Source organism: Trichomycterus rosablanca, chromosome 14, assembly GCF_030014385.1.
Source record: "Trichomycterus rosablanca isolate fTriRos1 chromosome 14, fTriRos1.hap1, whole genome shotgun sequence".
Lineage (NCBI taxonomy): Eukaryota > Metazoa > Chordata > Actinopteri > Siluriformes > Trichomycteridae > Trichomycterus > Trichomycterus rosablanca.
The window spans coordinates 662,259-679,374 of NC_086001.1; the positions used below are offsets into that span (position 1 = coordinate 662,259).

A 17,116-nucleotide genomic window follows, 5' to 3' on the forward strand; every position below is an offset into this window, starting at 1 on the left:
GTGGATGTTAGACACCTTGAACTCCTCCACCTTCCACTTGCGGATGCGCCACAGGTGCTCAATTGGGTTTAGTCCATCACCTTTACCTTCAGCTTCCTCAGCAAGGCAGTTGTCATCTTGGAGGTTGTGTTTGGGGTCGTTATCCTGTTGGAAAACTGCCATGAGGCCCAGTTTTCGAAGGGAGGGGATCATGCTCTGTTTCAGAATGTCACAGCACATGTTGGAATTCATGTTTCCCTCAATGAACTGCAGCTCCCCAGTGCCAGCAGCACTCATGCAGCCCAAGACCATGATGCTACCACCACCATGCTTGACTGTAGGCAAGATACAGTTGTCTTGGTACTTCTCACCAGGGCGCCGCCACACATGCTGGACACCATCTGAGCCAAACAAGTTTATCTTGGTCTCGTCAGACCACAGAGCATTCCAGTAATCCATGTTCTTGGACTGCTTGTCTTCAGCAAACTGTTTGCGGGCTTTCTTGTGCGTCAGCTTCCTTCTGGGATGACGACCATGCAGACTGAGTTGATGCAGTGTGCGGCGTATGGTCTGAGCACTGACAGGCTGACCTCCCACGTCTTCAACCTCTGCAGCAATGCTGGCAGCACTCATGTGTCTATTTTTTAAAGCCAAACTCTGGATATGACGCCGAACACGTGGACTCGACTTCTTTGGTCAACCCTGGCGAAGCCTGTTCCGAGTGGAACCTGTCCTGGAAAACCGCTGTATGACCTTGGCCACCATGCTGTAGCTCAGTTTCAGGGTGTTAGCAATCTTCTTATAGCCCAGGCCATCTTTGTGGAGAGCAACAATTCTATTTCTCACATCCTCAGAGAGTTCTTTGCCATGAGGTGCCATGTTGAATATCCAGTGGCCAGTATGAGAGAATTGTACCCAAAACACCAAATTTAACAGCCCTGCTCCCCATTTACACCTGGGACCTTGACACATGACACCAGGGAGGGACAACGACACATTTGGGCACAATTTGGACATGTTCACTGTGGGGTGTACTCACTTATGTTGCCAGCTATTTAGACATTAATGGCTGTGTGTTGAGTTATTTTCAGAAGACAGTAAATCTACACTGCTATACAAGCTGTACACTGACTACTCTAAGTTATATCCAAGTTTCATGTCTATAGTGTTGTCCCATGAAAAGATATAATGAAATATTTGCAGAAATGTGAGGGGTGTACTCACTTTTGTGATACATTGTATATATATATATATATAATGGTTTTAATCATATCAGAATGTTCTTGTGGATGGTGGTGGCTTAGAGGTTAAGGTATTGGACTAGTGATCGAAAGATGGCAGGTTCAGGCCCCACCTCTGCCTTGTTCCCAATGTTGGACCCCTGGGTGAAGCCCTTAACTCTTACTTGTGGCACTGCTTTAGTCACAATTAGAATAAACAAGATGATAAGATAAAAGCTACTGATAAATGCTATTAATGTAAAAAAGCTTGTGGGTCAGGGCGCAAAAATGTGTTTTCTCTTTGAAATGTTACAGGTGGTACAGTTGTTACAAATGTTACAGGTGTTAGACGGTAAAGGTGTTACAAATGTTGCAGGTGTTAGAATTGTAACAAATGTTAAAGGTGATACAGATGTTATGAGTGCTGCAGGTATTACAGGTGTTACAAATGTTACAGGTATTATATGTGTTACAAGTGTTACAGATGGTGTTACAGTTGTTAAAATGTTGCAGGTGTTACAAATGTAACACAAATGTTAGAGACAGTAAAAGTGTTACAAATGTTACAGATGTTTCAGATGTTACTGTATTACAGGTGTTACAGATGTTACAGATGGTGAAAGTGTTACAGATGTTACTGTAGTACAGGTGTTACAAATGTCACAGATGTTATAAGTGTTACAAATGTTACAGATGTTAGAAGTGTTACAAATGTCACAGATGTTATAAGTGTTACAAATGTTACAGATGTTATAAGTGTTACAAATGTCACAGATGTTATAAGTGTTACAAATGTTACAGATGTTATAAGTGTTACAAATGTCACAGATGTTATAAGTGTTACAAATGTTACAGATGTTAGAAGTGTTACAAATGTTACAGATGTTAGAAGTGTTACAAATGTTACAGATGTTAGAAGTGTTACAAATGTCACAGATGTTAGACAGTAAAAGTGTTACAAATGTTACAGATGGTGAAAGTGTTACAGATGTTACTGTAGTACAGGTGTTACAAATGTTACAGATGGTGAAAGTGTTACAGATGTTACTGTATTACAGGTGTTACAAATGTTACAGATGGTGAAAGTGTTACAGATGTTACTGTAGTACAGGTGTTACAGATGTTACAGATGGTGAAAGTGTTACAGATGTTACTGTAGTACAGGTGTTACAGATGTTACAGATGGTGAAAGTGTTACAGATGTTACTGTAGTACAGGTGTTACAGATGTTACAGATGGTGAAAGTGTTACAGATGTTACTGTAGTACAGGTGTTACAAATGTTACAGATGGTGAAAGTGTTACAGATGTTACTGTAGTACAGGTGTTACAAATGTTACAGATGGTGAAAGTGTTACAGATGTTACTGTAGTACAGGTGTTACAAATGTTACAGATGGTGAAAGTGTTACAGATGTTACTGTAGTACAGGTGTTACAGGTGTTACAGATGTTACAGATGGTGAAAGTGTTACAGATGTTACTGTAGTACAGGTGTTACAGATGTTACAGATGGTGAAAGTGTTACAGATGTTACTGTAGTACAGGTGTTACAGATGTTACAGATGGTGAAAGTGTTACAGATGTTACTGTAGTACAGGTGTTACAGATGTTACAGATGGTGAAAGTGTTACAGATGTTACTGTAGTACAGGTGTTACAGATGTTACAGATGGTGAAAGTGTTACAGATGTTACTGTAGTACAGGTGTTACAGATGTTACAGATGGTGAAAGTGTTACAGATGTTACTGTAGTACAGGTGTTACAGATGTTACAGATGGTGAAAGTGTTACAGATGTTACTGTAGTACAGGTGTTACAAATGTTACAGATGGTGAAAGTGTTACAGATGTTACTGTAGTACAGGTGTTACAAATGTTACAGATGGTGAAAGTGTTACAGATGTTACTGTAGTACAGGTGTTACAGATGTTACAGATGGTGAAAGTGTTACAGATGTTACTGTAGTACAGGTGTTACAGATGTTACAGATGGTGAAAGTGTTACAGATGTTACTGTAGTACAGGTGTTACAGATGTTACAGATGGTGAAAGTGTTACAGATGTTACTGTAGTACAGGTGTTACAGATGTTACAGATGGTGAAAGTGTTACAGATGTTACTGTAGTACAGGTGTTACAGATGTTACAGATGGTGAAAGTGTTACAGATGTTACTGTAGTACAGGTGTTACAAATGTTACAGATGGTGAAAGTGTTACAGATGTTACTGTAGTACAGGTGTTACAAATGTTACAGATGGTGAAAGTGTTACAGATGTTACTGTAGTACAGGTGTTACAAATGTTACAGATGGTGAAAGTGTTACAGATGTTACTGTAGTACAGGTGTTACAAATGTTACAGATGGTGAAAGTGTTACAGATGTTACTGTAGTACAGGTGTTACAGATGTTACAGATGGTGAAAGTGTTACAGATGTTACTGTAGTACAGGTACAGATGAAAGTGGTGAAAGTGTTACAGATGTTACTGTAGTACAGGTGTTACAGATGGTGAAAGTGTTACAGATGTTACTGTAGTACAGGTGTTACAGATGTTACAGATGGTGAAAGTGTTACAGATGTTACTGTAGTACAGGTGTTACAAATGTTACAGATGGTGAAAGTGTTACAGATGTTACTGTAGTACAGGTGTTACAGATGTTACAGATGGTGAAAGTGTTACAGATGTTACTGTAGTACAGGTGTTACAAATGTTACAGATGGTGAAAGTGTTACAGATGTTACTGTAGTACAGGTGTTACAAATGTTACAGATGGTGAAAGTGTTACAGATGTTACTGTAGTACAGGTGTTACAGATGTTACAGATGGTGAAAGTGTTACAGATGTTACTGTAGTACAGGTGTTACAAATGTTACAGATGGTGAAAGTGTTACAGATGTTACTGTAGTACAGGTGTTACAGATGTTACAGATGGTGAAAGTGTTACAGATGTTACTGTAGTACAGGTGTTACAGATGTTACAGATGGTGAAAGTGTTACAGATGTTACTGTAGTACAGGTGTTACAGATGTTACAGATGGTGAAAGTGTTACAGATGTTACTGTAGTACAGGTGTTACAAATGTTACAGATGGTGAGTGTTACAGATGTTACTGTAGTACAGGTGTTACAGATGTTACAGATGGTGAAAGTGTTACAGATGTTACTGTAGTACAGGTGTTAAAAATGTTACAGATGGTGAAAGTGTTACAGATGTTACTGTAGTACAGGTGTTACAGATGTTACAGATGGTGAAAGTGTTACAGATGTTACTGTAGTACAGGTGTTACAGATGTTACAGATGGTGAAAGTGTTACAGATGTTACTGTAGTACAGGTGTTACAGATGTTACAGATGGTGAAAGTGTTACAGATGTTACTGTAGTACAGGTGTTACAGATGGTGAAAGTGTTACAGATGTTACTGTAGTACAGGTGTTAAAAATGTTACAGATGGTGAAAGTGTTACAGATGTTACTGTAGTACAGGTGTTACAGATGTTACAGATGGTGAAAGTGTTACAGATGTTACTGTAGTACAGGTGTTACAGATGTTACAGATGGTGAAAGTGTTACAGATGTTACTGTAGTACAGGTGTTACAGATGTTACAGATGGTGAAAGTGTTACAGATGTTACTGTAGTACAGGTGTTACAAATGTTACAGATGGTAAAAGTGTTACAAATGTTACAGATGGTAAAAGTGTTACAAATGTTACAGATGTTACTGTAGTACAGGTGTTAAAAATGTTACAAATAATTAGGGTGTTACAGATGCTATAGATTTTACAGTATCACAGCTGTTACAGATGTGTAATGTGATTATTTCTTTGTTTTTTTTGTCTGTAGGTTTTTCCTGATGTGTTATCTCTTTGTGAATCTGGCATGTGCACTCCAGACCCTTTTGAGGACCCCCAACTGGAGACCCCGATTCTCCTATTATCACTGGTACACACACAATAACACACATCGTCTTGTGCAGAAGTTTACACACCCTTATTACATCACATGTTTGTACTGCACATCCCAACTTTGTACGGCACATTGTAATGCATATATAGGTTATATGTATAATATGTATAATGTATATGTTATATGTATAATGTTTTATGATTTATATGACCAGGGTGTACAAACATTTGCATATTTTTTGTAAGGCACAGTGGCTCAGCACACAGTGCAGGATTATGATGTAGCTCTAACTGTTCCTCACTCTCCCTCCCTCTGTCTCAGGGCCCTGTCGTTCTTGGGGATGGTCATTTGCCTGGCCTTGATGTTCATTTCCTCCTGGTACTACGCCATCGTTGCCATAGTGATCGCCGGCATGATCTACAAGTACATCGAGTATCACGGGTGAGAACCTCGCCGTTTCACGCGTCCGTGTTCACGCACGTGGACGAGGCGACGGCGATGACGGCTGCGTCTGTGTTACAGGGCGGAGAAGGAGTGGGGCGACGGCATCCGAGGTCTGTCTCTGAGCGCCGCCCGTTACGCCCTGCTCAGGCTGGAGGAGGGACCACCACACACCAAAAACTGGAGGTACACACACATTAGAACATGTGTCCCAATACTTTTGCTTGTATAGTGTATATAAATAAGCTGAATCTAGTGTGTGTGTGTGTGTGGGGGGGGGTAGACCTCAGCTGCTGGTCTTGCTGAAGCTGGATGAAGATGCCCACGTCAAATCTCCACGTCTGCTGACCTTCGCCTCTCAGCTCAAGGCGGGTAAAGGACTGACCATCGTGGGGACGGTCCTCCCCGGCAACTTCCTCTTCAGCTACGGAGAGTCGCTGGCCGCTGAGCAGGTTCCTCCACCCGCCTCACACCCACCATCCATTCATCTGTGCTGTGAAAAAGTATTTGCCCCCCCCCCCCCCCCCACATGACCTCACGTTGTCCTTCAGGATGTCCTGGTAGAGGAATCAGCCAAACCCTGAAGCAGCAAAGCCTCCCCACAACATCACCACCATGGTTTACTGTTGCTATGATGTTCTTATTGTGGGCTTCCAGAAGGTTCCACCCAAAATGACCTCCAAAGCTCGTTGAGATATGTTCCTCTGGTTCCTCCGGCGAATACACAATGCTAGATCATCAGACCCTATCAGTTGAGCTTTTAAGCTTAACGCTTGCTTGACTGTGGACACCTCTCTCTCTCTCTCTCTTTCCCTCAGACCTTGAAGCATCTGATGGAGAAGGAGCGGGTGAAGGGATTCGTGCAGTGCATCGTGGCCCAGAAACCGCGCGAGGGCATCAGTCACATGATCCAGTCCAGCGGTTTGGGTGGCATGAGGCCCAACACGGTGGTGATGGGGTGGCCCCATGCCTGGAGGCAGAGTGAAGATCCTCAGAGCTGGAAGACCTTCATCAGTGAGTGGGGTATACTGGGCCACTGGTATACTGGGACCAGTTCCGGCACCAGAACTCTGTTGGTGGAAAATATCAGTGGATCAGAACAGCTCTCATTTATAATGTGTGTGTGTGTGTGTGTGTGTGTGTGTGTGCGCTTTACAGACACCGTGCGCTTGACCACAGCATCACATCTGGCTCTGCTGGTACCCAAAAACATCTCTCTGTACCCCACCAACAGTGAGCCGTATACAGAGGGTTACATCGACGTGTGGTGGATCGTACATGATGGAGGAATGCTCATGCTGCTGCCCTTCCTACTGCGCCAACACAAGGTCACACACACACACACACACACACACACACACAATCACTTTGGGGGGGCGGGGGGGCATGTATATACATACTCACACTCTCTCGCACACACATACATATACATACACACATATATACAGGGGTTGGACAAAATAACTGAAACACCTGGTTTTAGACCACAATAATTTATTAGTATGGTGTAGGGCCTCCTTTTGCGGCCAATACAGCGTCAATTCGTCTTGGAAATGACATATACAAGTCCTGCACAGTGGTCAGAGGGATTTTAAGCCATTCTTCTTGCAGGATAGTGGCCAGGTCACTACGTGATGCTGGTGGAGGAAAACGTTTCCTGACTCGCTTCTCCAAAACACCCCAAAGTGGCTCAATAATATTTAGATCTGGTGACTGTGCAGGCCATGGGAGATGTTCAACTTCACTTTCATGTTCATCAAACCAATCTTTCACCAGTCTTGCTGTGTGTATTGGTGCATTGTCATCCTGATACACGGCACCGCCATTGGATGCACATGGTCCTCCAGAATGGTTCGGTAGTCCTTGGCAGTGACGCGCCCATCTAGCACGAGTATCGGGCCGAGGGAATGCCATGATATGGCAGCCCAAACCATCACTGATCCACCCCCATGCTTCACTCTGGGCATGCAACAGTCTGGGTGGTACGCTTCTTTGGGGCTTCTCCACACCGTAACTCTCCCGGATGTGGGGAAAACAGTAAAGGTGGACTCATCAGAGAACAATACATGTTTCACATTGTCCACAGCCCAAGATTTGCGCTCCTTGCACCATTGAAACCGACGTTTGGCATCGGCACGAGTGACCAAAGGTTTGGCTATAGCAGCCCGGCCGTGTATATTGACCCTGTGGAGCTCCCGACGGACAGTTCTGGTGGAAACAGGAGAGTCGAGGTGCACATTTAATTCTGCCGTGATTTGGGCAGCCGTGGTTTTATGTTTTTTGGATACAATCCGGGTTAGCACCCGAACATCCCTTTCAGACAGCTTCCTCTTGCGTCCACAGTTAATCCTGTTGGATGTGGTCTGTCCTTCTTGGTGGTATGCTGACATTACCCTGGATACCGTGGCTCTTGATACATCACAAAGACTTGCTGTCTTGGTCACAGATGCGCCAGCAAGACGTGCACCAACAATTTGTCCTCTTTTGAACTCTGGTATGTCACCCATAATGTTGTGTGCATTGCAATATTTTGAGCAAAACTGTGCTCTTACCCTGCTAATTGAACCTTCACACTCTGCTCTTACTGGTGCAATGTGCAATTAATGAAGATTGGCCACCAGACTGGTCCAATTTAGCCATGAAACCTCCCACACTAAAATGACAGGTGTTTCAGTTATTTTGTCCAACCCCTGTATATATATATATATATATACAGTATATTTCAGTCTTAATTTGAGTAATACAGTGGATTAGGATGAGAACACACACTGGATTAAACTGTATGCTTTATGTACGCTCATTGTGACCGTGTGTGGGGGGGGGGGGGGGGGGTAACGATGTGTATCTCAGGTGTGGCGTAAGTGTGGGATGAGGATCTTCACTGTAGCTCAGATGGAAGATAACTCCATCCAGATGAAGAAGGACCTGGCCACGTTCCTCTACCACCTGCGTATAGAAGCTGAGGTGGAGGTGGTGGAGATGGTACGCATGCATTACTTACTGCAAAAGTTTACACACCCCTGGTTATCTACGGTTTAATATGATAAATTATATTGTGTGTGTGTGTGTGTGACAGCATGACAGTGATATCAGTGCGTACACGTACGAAAGAACCCTGATGATGGAGCAGCGCTCTCAGATGCTCCGACAGATGCGCCTCTCCAAATCCGACCGAGACAAAGAGGTCAGTACGTGGGGCCGGGTCCACACGCCTGGGAAGCACGTGCTAGCCACGCCTTTATTCTGTATTCCCTATAAATAGGGATAGTGTGGCGGCATGCATTACGACATGGAAGTCAGTATTCATGTTCTGTCTATATACTTTAGACCCAACAGGTTTTGTGTGTGTGTGTGTGTGTGTGTGTGTGTGTGTGCAGGCCCAGTTGGTGAAGGACAGGAACTCCATGCTGAGGTTAACGAGTATCGGCTCTGACGATGATGACGACACCGACGGAGGGGGTGGGGCAGATAAAGCGGGCGGAGCCGCCGAGCATAGGCGTGTCCACATGACCTGGACCAAAGACAAAGCTCTGGAACTGCGAGGACACAAACAATCGAACACACACGTTTACTCCGACTGCAGCACGCCCGAGGGCTTCAGGGACATGCTCAGCATCCGGCCGTGAGTACTATACACACCTACACTACATTCATCCATTCATCCATTCATACATGCACACGTACACTACAGTCACCATTCATACATACACACACGCCCGAGGGCTTCAGGGACATGCTCAGCATCCGGCCGTGAGTACTATACACACCTACACTACATTCATCCATTCATCCATTCATACATTCATACATGCACACGTACACTACAGTCACCATTCATACATACACACACTCCCGAGGGCTTCAGGGACATGCTCAGCATCCGCCCAAGAGTAATATATATGATACACTCCATTCATCCATTCATTCATACATGCACACGTACATTCATTCATTCATACATTTTAATACATACAATCCATCCATTTACATGTACAATTATTCATTCATACATACATTTGACAATTCATGCAATCACACATACAATACATTCATCCATATATTCATCTATACATTCATCCATATATTCATCTATACATTCATCCATACATTCATCTATACATTCATCCATACGTTTATCCATACATTCATCTATACATTCATCCATACATTCATCTATACATTCATCTATACATTCATCCATACATTCATCTATACGTTTATCCATACATTAATCTATACATTCATCCATACATTCATCTATACATTCATCCATACGTTTATCCATACATTCATCTATACATTCATCCATACATTCATCTATACATTCATCTATACATTCATCCATACATTCATCTATACGTTTATCCATACATTAATCTATACATTCATCTATAGACCGTTTCAATGAGGGTAAACAATAACAACGCTACTGCGCATGTCTGTTCCTTTCGCCTTTCCGGTAGCGCCACTTTTAAACATCCATCCAGCTGTCAACATGACGAGCTCGTACTTTTCGAGTCTCCCGAACGCGGAACAAACGCGATATTAGCAGAAATGAATGATAGGTCATCAAGTATCTTTACCAGACCCTTTTGAGGAGAATTTAAGAAGTGTTTTTCCGCTGACCTAAAACGTTTGCCTGAGGTAACATACCCAGACGTGTATCACTACCCTGTTGAAACGGAGTGTGTTTACACCAGAGAGGCAGTGAAAGTACACCGCAGTTTGGACGCATACAATTAATTATTAAAATCATTATTGTGTCATCTCCCCTTTTGTGTCTGTTGAGTTAAGAGCCATTATAATATGATAAAAATATGACAAACCACAGTGAATTACTTCTCATCTGAATTAGAACATATTAGCTAATGCTAAAACGATTTTTTATAGCCTAACTGGAAATACATGAAATATTTTACAGTAAGCACAATGTACTCATAAATAGAATGTTTACTTTTTGTATTACAAAAGTAGAACCATGTTTCTTTACAGGTCTGTGTGTCATTTAATAATTAAGCTAAGCTAATTATTACAGCTAATTAAGCCGTTAATATAATTCCATAGTGACATTTCCCCAAAATATAGTCCTATAAATTTATGGCTTTTACATCGTATTCTCAGGAAAATGTAAACTTTTTAAGGCTTATGTTAGGTTTATGTTTATTCTGTTCTATTAATACAAATATTAAGCGCCTGCATATTTTAATACACTTAAGCTAAACGTCAGGGACAAGACACCAAGAGAACAGCGTTTAAGTGAGTACATTTGTTCACAATATTTTATTATGAAATAATATATATTACATTTATTATAAGAGTTGATGGTGGGTATCCAGCCGGCTCTATTTACAGCAGCAATCCAAGCGTTTCGCTGTGCGTTCTTTTGGAAATCTGTTCACCTTAATTTCTGAAAGCAAGTTTGTACCTGGCCTGAGGGAACATCCGACAACCCAACAACATGGTCCTAACTTTAATTTAGACATACTGTCAGTAAATCACAACTGAACTAGCGCAAAAGAATTGAAGCAGTTGTGGTCAATCGCTGTTGTTCTGAGCGCTGTTTACCACCAAGCGGAAGCGTCTTAGGAACATCAACGTCACTTCCTGGACTCATGAATATTCATTTGAAACGGTCTATACATTCATCCATACATTCATCTATACGTTTATCCATACATTAATCTATACATTCATCCATACATTCATCTATACATTCATTCATACATTAATCTATACATTCATCCATACATTCATCTATACATTCATCCATACATTCATCTATACGTTTATCCATACATTAATCTATACATTCATCCATACATTCATCTATACATTCATCCATACATTAATCTATACATTAATCCATACATTAATCCATACATTCATCTATACATTCATCCATACATTAATCTATACATTCATCCATACATTCATCTATACATTAATTCATACATTCATCTATACATTCATCCATACATTAATCTATACATTCATCCATACATTCATCTATACATTCATCCATACATTAATCTATACATTCATCCATACATTCATCTATACATTAATTCATACATTCATCTACACATTCATCCATACATTCATCCATACATTAATCTATACATTCATCCATACATTAATCTATACATTCATCCATACATTAATCCATACATTCATCTATACATTCATCCACATATTCATCTATACATTTATCCATACATTCATTCCGACATTTATCCATACACTCATCTATACATTCATCCACATATTCATCTATACATTCATCCATACATTCATTCCGACATTTATCCATACACTCATCTATACATTCATCTACACATTTATACATACATTCATCTACACATTCATTTATACATTTATCTATCTTCTGTGTAATCACACAGTGCTAGACTGACCTGGCTGCAGTCCAGACCCTTTTCCTATAATATGTGTGAAGCTGTCCTGTACACTTGGCTGTAGTAGATCATGATCACTAACCACACAGTGGCGCTATAGAGCGTCCCACACCACCAGCTGTATCATCTCCAGGCTGTGTGTACAGATCTGCTCCAGTGAGTGTGTGAGTTCATAACCCACGTATGTGTTTTCACAGGGATCATTCCAACGTCAGACGCATGCACACCGCCATCAAACTCAACGAGGTCATCGTCAACAAGTCCCATGATGCTCGGCTGGTTCTGCTCAACATGCCGGGGCCGCCGAGGAACCCCGACGGAGACGAGAACTGTATCCTTTCATACAGTAACAGTAAAACTATGCTGATGGTTCGATACCAGCAGAATAAAACACCTCGGTTATTGGAAATACTCACCCTCAGGGGGGTTCATTTATTCATTCATTCATACATGCACACGTACACTGCAGTCACCATCCATACATACACACACTCCCGAGGGCTTCAGGGACATGCTCAGCATCCGGCCTTCATTCATTCATCCATTCATCCATACATTCACCCATCCATACATTCATCCATACATTCATCCATACATTCATCCATTCATTCATACATGCACACGTACACTGCAGTCACCATCCATACATACACACACTCCCGAGGGCTTCAGGGACATGCTCAGCATCCGGCCTTCATTCATTCATCCATTCATCCATACATTCACCCATCCATACATTCATCCATACATTCATCCATACATTCATCCATTCATTCATACATGCACACGTACACTGCAGTCACCATCCATACATACACACACTCCCGAGGGCTTCAGGGACATGCTCAGCATCCGGCCTCCATTCATTCATCCATTCATTCATACATACATACATACATACATTTATTCATTCATTCATACATGCACACAGTCCATCCATTTACATGTACATTTATTCATTCATACATTCACACATCCATACATTTATCTATACATTTATCCATACATTCATCCATACATTCACCCATCCATGCATTCATCCATGCATTCATCCATGCATTCATCCATACATTCATCCATTCATTCATCTACACATTCATCCATACATTCACCCATCCATACATTCATCCATACATTCATCCATACATTCATCCATTCATTCATCTACACATTCATCCATACATTCACCCATCCATACATTCACCCATCCATACATTCATCCATACATTCACCCATCCATACATTCATCCATACATTCATCCATTCATTCATCTACACATTCATCCATACATTCACCCATCCATACATTCATCCATACATTCACCCATACATTCACCCATCCATACATTCATCCATACATTCATCCATTCATTCATCTACACATTCATCCATACATTCACCCATCCATACATTCATCCATACATTCACCCATCCATACATTCATCCATACATTCATCCATCTACACATTCATCCATACATTCACCCATCCATACATTCATCCATACATTCATCCATTCATTCACCCATCCATACATTCATTCATCCATACATTCATCCATACATTCATCCATCTACACATTCATCCATACATTCACCCATCCATACATTCATCCATACATTCATCCATTCATTCACCCATCCATACATTCATCCATACATTCATCCATCCATACATTCATCCATGCATTCATCCATACATTCATCCATACATTCACCCATCCATACATTCATCCATACATTCACCCATCCATACACCCATCCATACATTCATCCATTCATTCATCTACACATTCATCCATACATTCACCCATCCATACATTCATCCATGCATTCATCCATACATTCACCCATCCATACATTTATCTATACATTCATCCATACATTCATCCATACAATCACCCATACATTCATCCATACAATCACCCATACAATACATTTATCTATACATTCATCCATACATTCATCTACACATTCACCCATACATTCACCCATCCATACATTCACCCATCCATACATTCATCCATCCATCCATTTATCTATACATTCATCTATACATTCATCTATACATTTATCTATACCTTTATCCATACATGTATCCATACATTAATCCATACATTCAACTACACATTCATCCATACATTCACCCATCCATACATTTATCTATACATTCATCTATACATTCATCCATACATTCATCCATACATTCATCTATACCTTTATCCATACATTCATCCATACATTCATCCATGCATTCATCCATGCATTCATCCATACATTCATCCATACATTCACCCATCCATACATTCATCCATACATTCATCCATTCATTCATCTACACATTCATCCATACATTCACCCATCCATACATTCATCCATACATTCATCCATGCATTCATCCATACATTCATCCATACATTCATCTATACCTTTATCCATACATTCATCCATACATTCATCCATACATTCAACTACACATTCATCCATACATTCACCCATCCATACATTTATCTATACATTCATCTATACATTCATCCATACATTTATCTATACATTCATCTATACATTCATCTATACATTCATCCATACATTCATCCATACATTTATCTATACATTCATCTATACATTCATCCATACATTCATCCATACATTTATCTATACATTCATCTATACATTCATCCATACATTCATCCATACATTTATCTATACATTTATCTATACCTTTATCTATACATTTATCCATACATTCATCCATACATTCAACTACACATTCATCCATACATTCACCCATCCATACATTTATCTATACCTTCATCTATACATTAATCCATACATTCATCTACACGTTCATCCATACATTTAACTATACATTTATCCATACATTAATCCATACATTCATCTACACGTTCATCCATACATTCATCCATACATTCATCTATACATTCATCCATACATTTATCTATACATTCATCTATACATTAATCCATACATTCATCTATACATTAATCCATACATTCATCTATACATTCATCCATACATTCAACTATACATTTATCTATACATTCATCTATACATTCATCTACACATTCATCCATACATTCATCTACACGTTCATCCATACATTGAACTATACATTTATCTATACATTTATCTACACATTAATCCATACATTCATCTACACATTCATCCATACATTCATCTACACGTTCATCCATACATTGAACTATACATTTATCTATACATTTATCTACACATTAATCCATACATTCATCTACACGTTCATCCATACATTCATCTACACGTTCATCCATACATTTAACTATACATTTATCCATACATTCATCTATAAAACACCTCGGCTATTGTAAATAATCACCCTCAGGGTGGTTCATTTATTTGTTTATTTATTTTGGAGGATGATCCTTTGATCCTTGACCTTGGCGCAGACATGGAGTTTTTGGAGGTTCTGACCGAAGGCCTGGAGCGCGTCCTATTGGTCCGGGGAGGAGGAAGTGAGGTCATCACCATCTACTCCTGACCGAGCCCCGTCCGTCCTGCGGCGATGGAACTACGTCGCGGGACGCAGAGAGCAGGCTCCGCCCACTACGCCGTATTCACCATCGTCCAGCTCCTCTGGTTGCCAAAAAAAAAAAACCCTCATCTGCACAAATTCGTCTTATTTCATTAGGGATCAGTGTTGAAACGAGCAGCTCCGGCCTCCCTGCGAGACAGACCAGTCTGTGGTGTTCCACACACGGGCGTGTTTATTCCACAGTGGGACAGCGAGAGGTTCCGTGGTCGACTCAGGGTTCTTCTGGTTGGTGGACCTTCTGTGTGTGTGTGTGTGTGTGTGTGTGTGTGTTTTAGCCTGTTGATCTATGGTTAAAGGAACACCCCGACACGCCCGCCGTCTGTACTGGAGGTGTGAGGATCATGTAGCGACTCCCGGCAGTCACAGTACAGAAGCCTCCGTCCTGTCGTCCAGCAGCCTTGCTTCTGAGGTGTGTTAAGGTGGACCGTGATTCCTCACACCTCCACTACAGACTGGAGTGTGTGTGTGTGTGTAACCTGGAGTGTTCCTTTAACCCTGCAGAACCTGCTGTTGAGTGTGAGGATGTGGAATGATGATGATGATGATGATGATGAGGAGGGTTAATTCAGCAATATGAAGGCGAAGGCGTTCTTGCACATGTTCTCCTTTTTGCAGCATGATGTTTTATGGTTTTATTGTGCTTCATGACGACAGAAGCTCTGCATGTTCAGGCATTAAAGTCGATTCTTACTCAACCTGCGACTGCTCATGCTTTCTAAGTGTGTGTGTGTGTGTGTGTGTGTGTGTGTGTGTGTGTGTGTGTGTGCGCAGATGTTTTCGGTTCCTGATTTTGTTCTTTTAGTCTCAGGGTTTTTTTTTGTTTTAATTCCTTTTCCACACAAGTGGAACCAGATTAAAGGAGCTGAAATTTGGAGGATTTAAACCTCGTACACGAACGATGCGTCTTACTCTCGCGCCGAACATAGAGCCTCCACAAGGGGGCGTTCGCGTGCACGCTTCGATCGATTGATTATTGATTCCTGAAGGGAAATTGCGGCATCACACGACGACACGTCGGTGTAATCAAGGAAAAATGAGTATCGTTTTAGCCGCTCAGGTGGCGCAGCGGTGAAAAGACCGCCCTCGGGGTGTGTCTCTCCGCATGCAGCGCTGGGTGGCGCCACACTCGTCAATGCGCGTGTGGCAAAGATGCATCCGGCTGCTGCCCGTGTTTCGGAGGGGGTACGGGTTAGCTTCGATCTCCTCGGTCAGGGCGGGGTTCGGCATGGACAGAGAGGAAGCACGATGCAAAGTGAACAACTGGATGCGCTAAAGGGGGAGAAAAAATAATAATTATTATATATATTTTTTCTATTTTTTCCACTTTTTTTCGCCGATTCTTGTCCCCTAATCTAGTCGTGTCCAGTTCCCCTGATTGCTCCTCTATACTGATTCGACCCTTCACCGCTGACTGAACTGACATGCACGTACAGTCAGTACAGACGAATCGAGTTCATACACGGACGGGCACCGTGTACGGAGGGCCGCACCCCCATCAGCGTCATTCCTCAGCCCCGTGCAGGCGCCATCAGTCAGTCGCACCAGTTATGAGGACCTACGATCCGACCTTCT

At 41.5% G+C, this 17,116-nt stretch overlaps 1 protein-coding gene across 1 annotated transcript in view; it reads left to right on the forward strand.

Moving 5' to 3' along the window:
• LOC134326928 (solute carrier family 12 member 6-like) overlaps positions 1-16,239 on the forward strand; it is a 41,176-nt gene extending 24,937 nt beyond the window's left edge. Inside the window, exons 15-25 of the mRNA XM_063009027.1 lie at positions 5,038-5,136; positions 5,422-5,541; positions 5,623-5,727; positions 5,825-5,993; positions 6,360-6,555; positions 6,700-6,869; positions 8,392-8,523; positions 8,618-8,725; positions 8,919-9,163; positions 12,152-12,285; positions 15,399-16,239. Of these exons, the coding sequence (XP_062865097.1) occupies positions 5,038-5,136; positions 5,422-5,541; positions 5,623-5,727; positions 5,825-5,993; positions 6,360-6,555; positions 6,700-6,869; positions 8,392-8,523; positions 8,618-8,725; positions 8,919-9,163; positions 12,152-12,285; positions 15,399-15,490 (1,570 nt within the window). The 3' untranslated portion in view covers positions 15,491-16,239. The remainder of the gene's footprint in view (positions 1-5,037; positions 5,137-5,421; positions 5,542-5,622; positions 5,728-5,824; positions 5,994-6,359; positions 6,556-6,699; positions 6,870-8,391; positions 8,524-8,617; positions 8,726-8,918; positions 9,164-12,151; positions 12,286-15,398) is intronic.
• Positions 16,240-17,116: the final 877 nt, after the last annotated feature.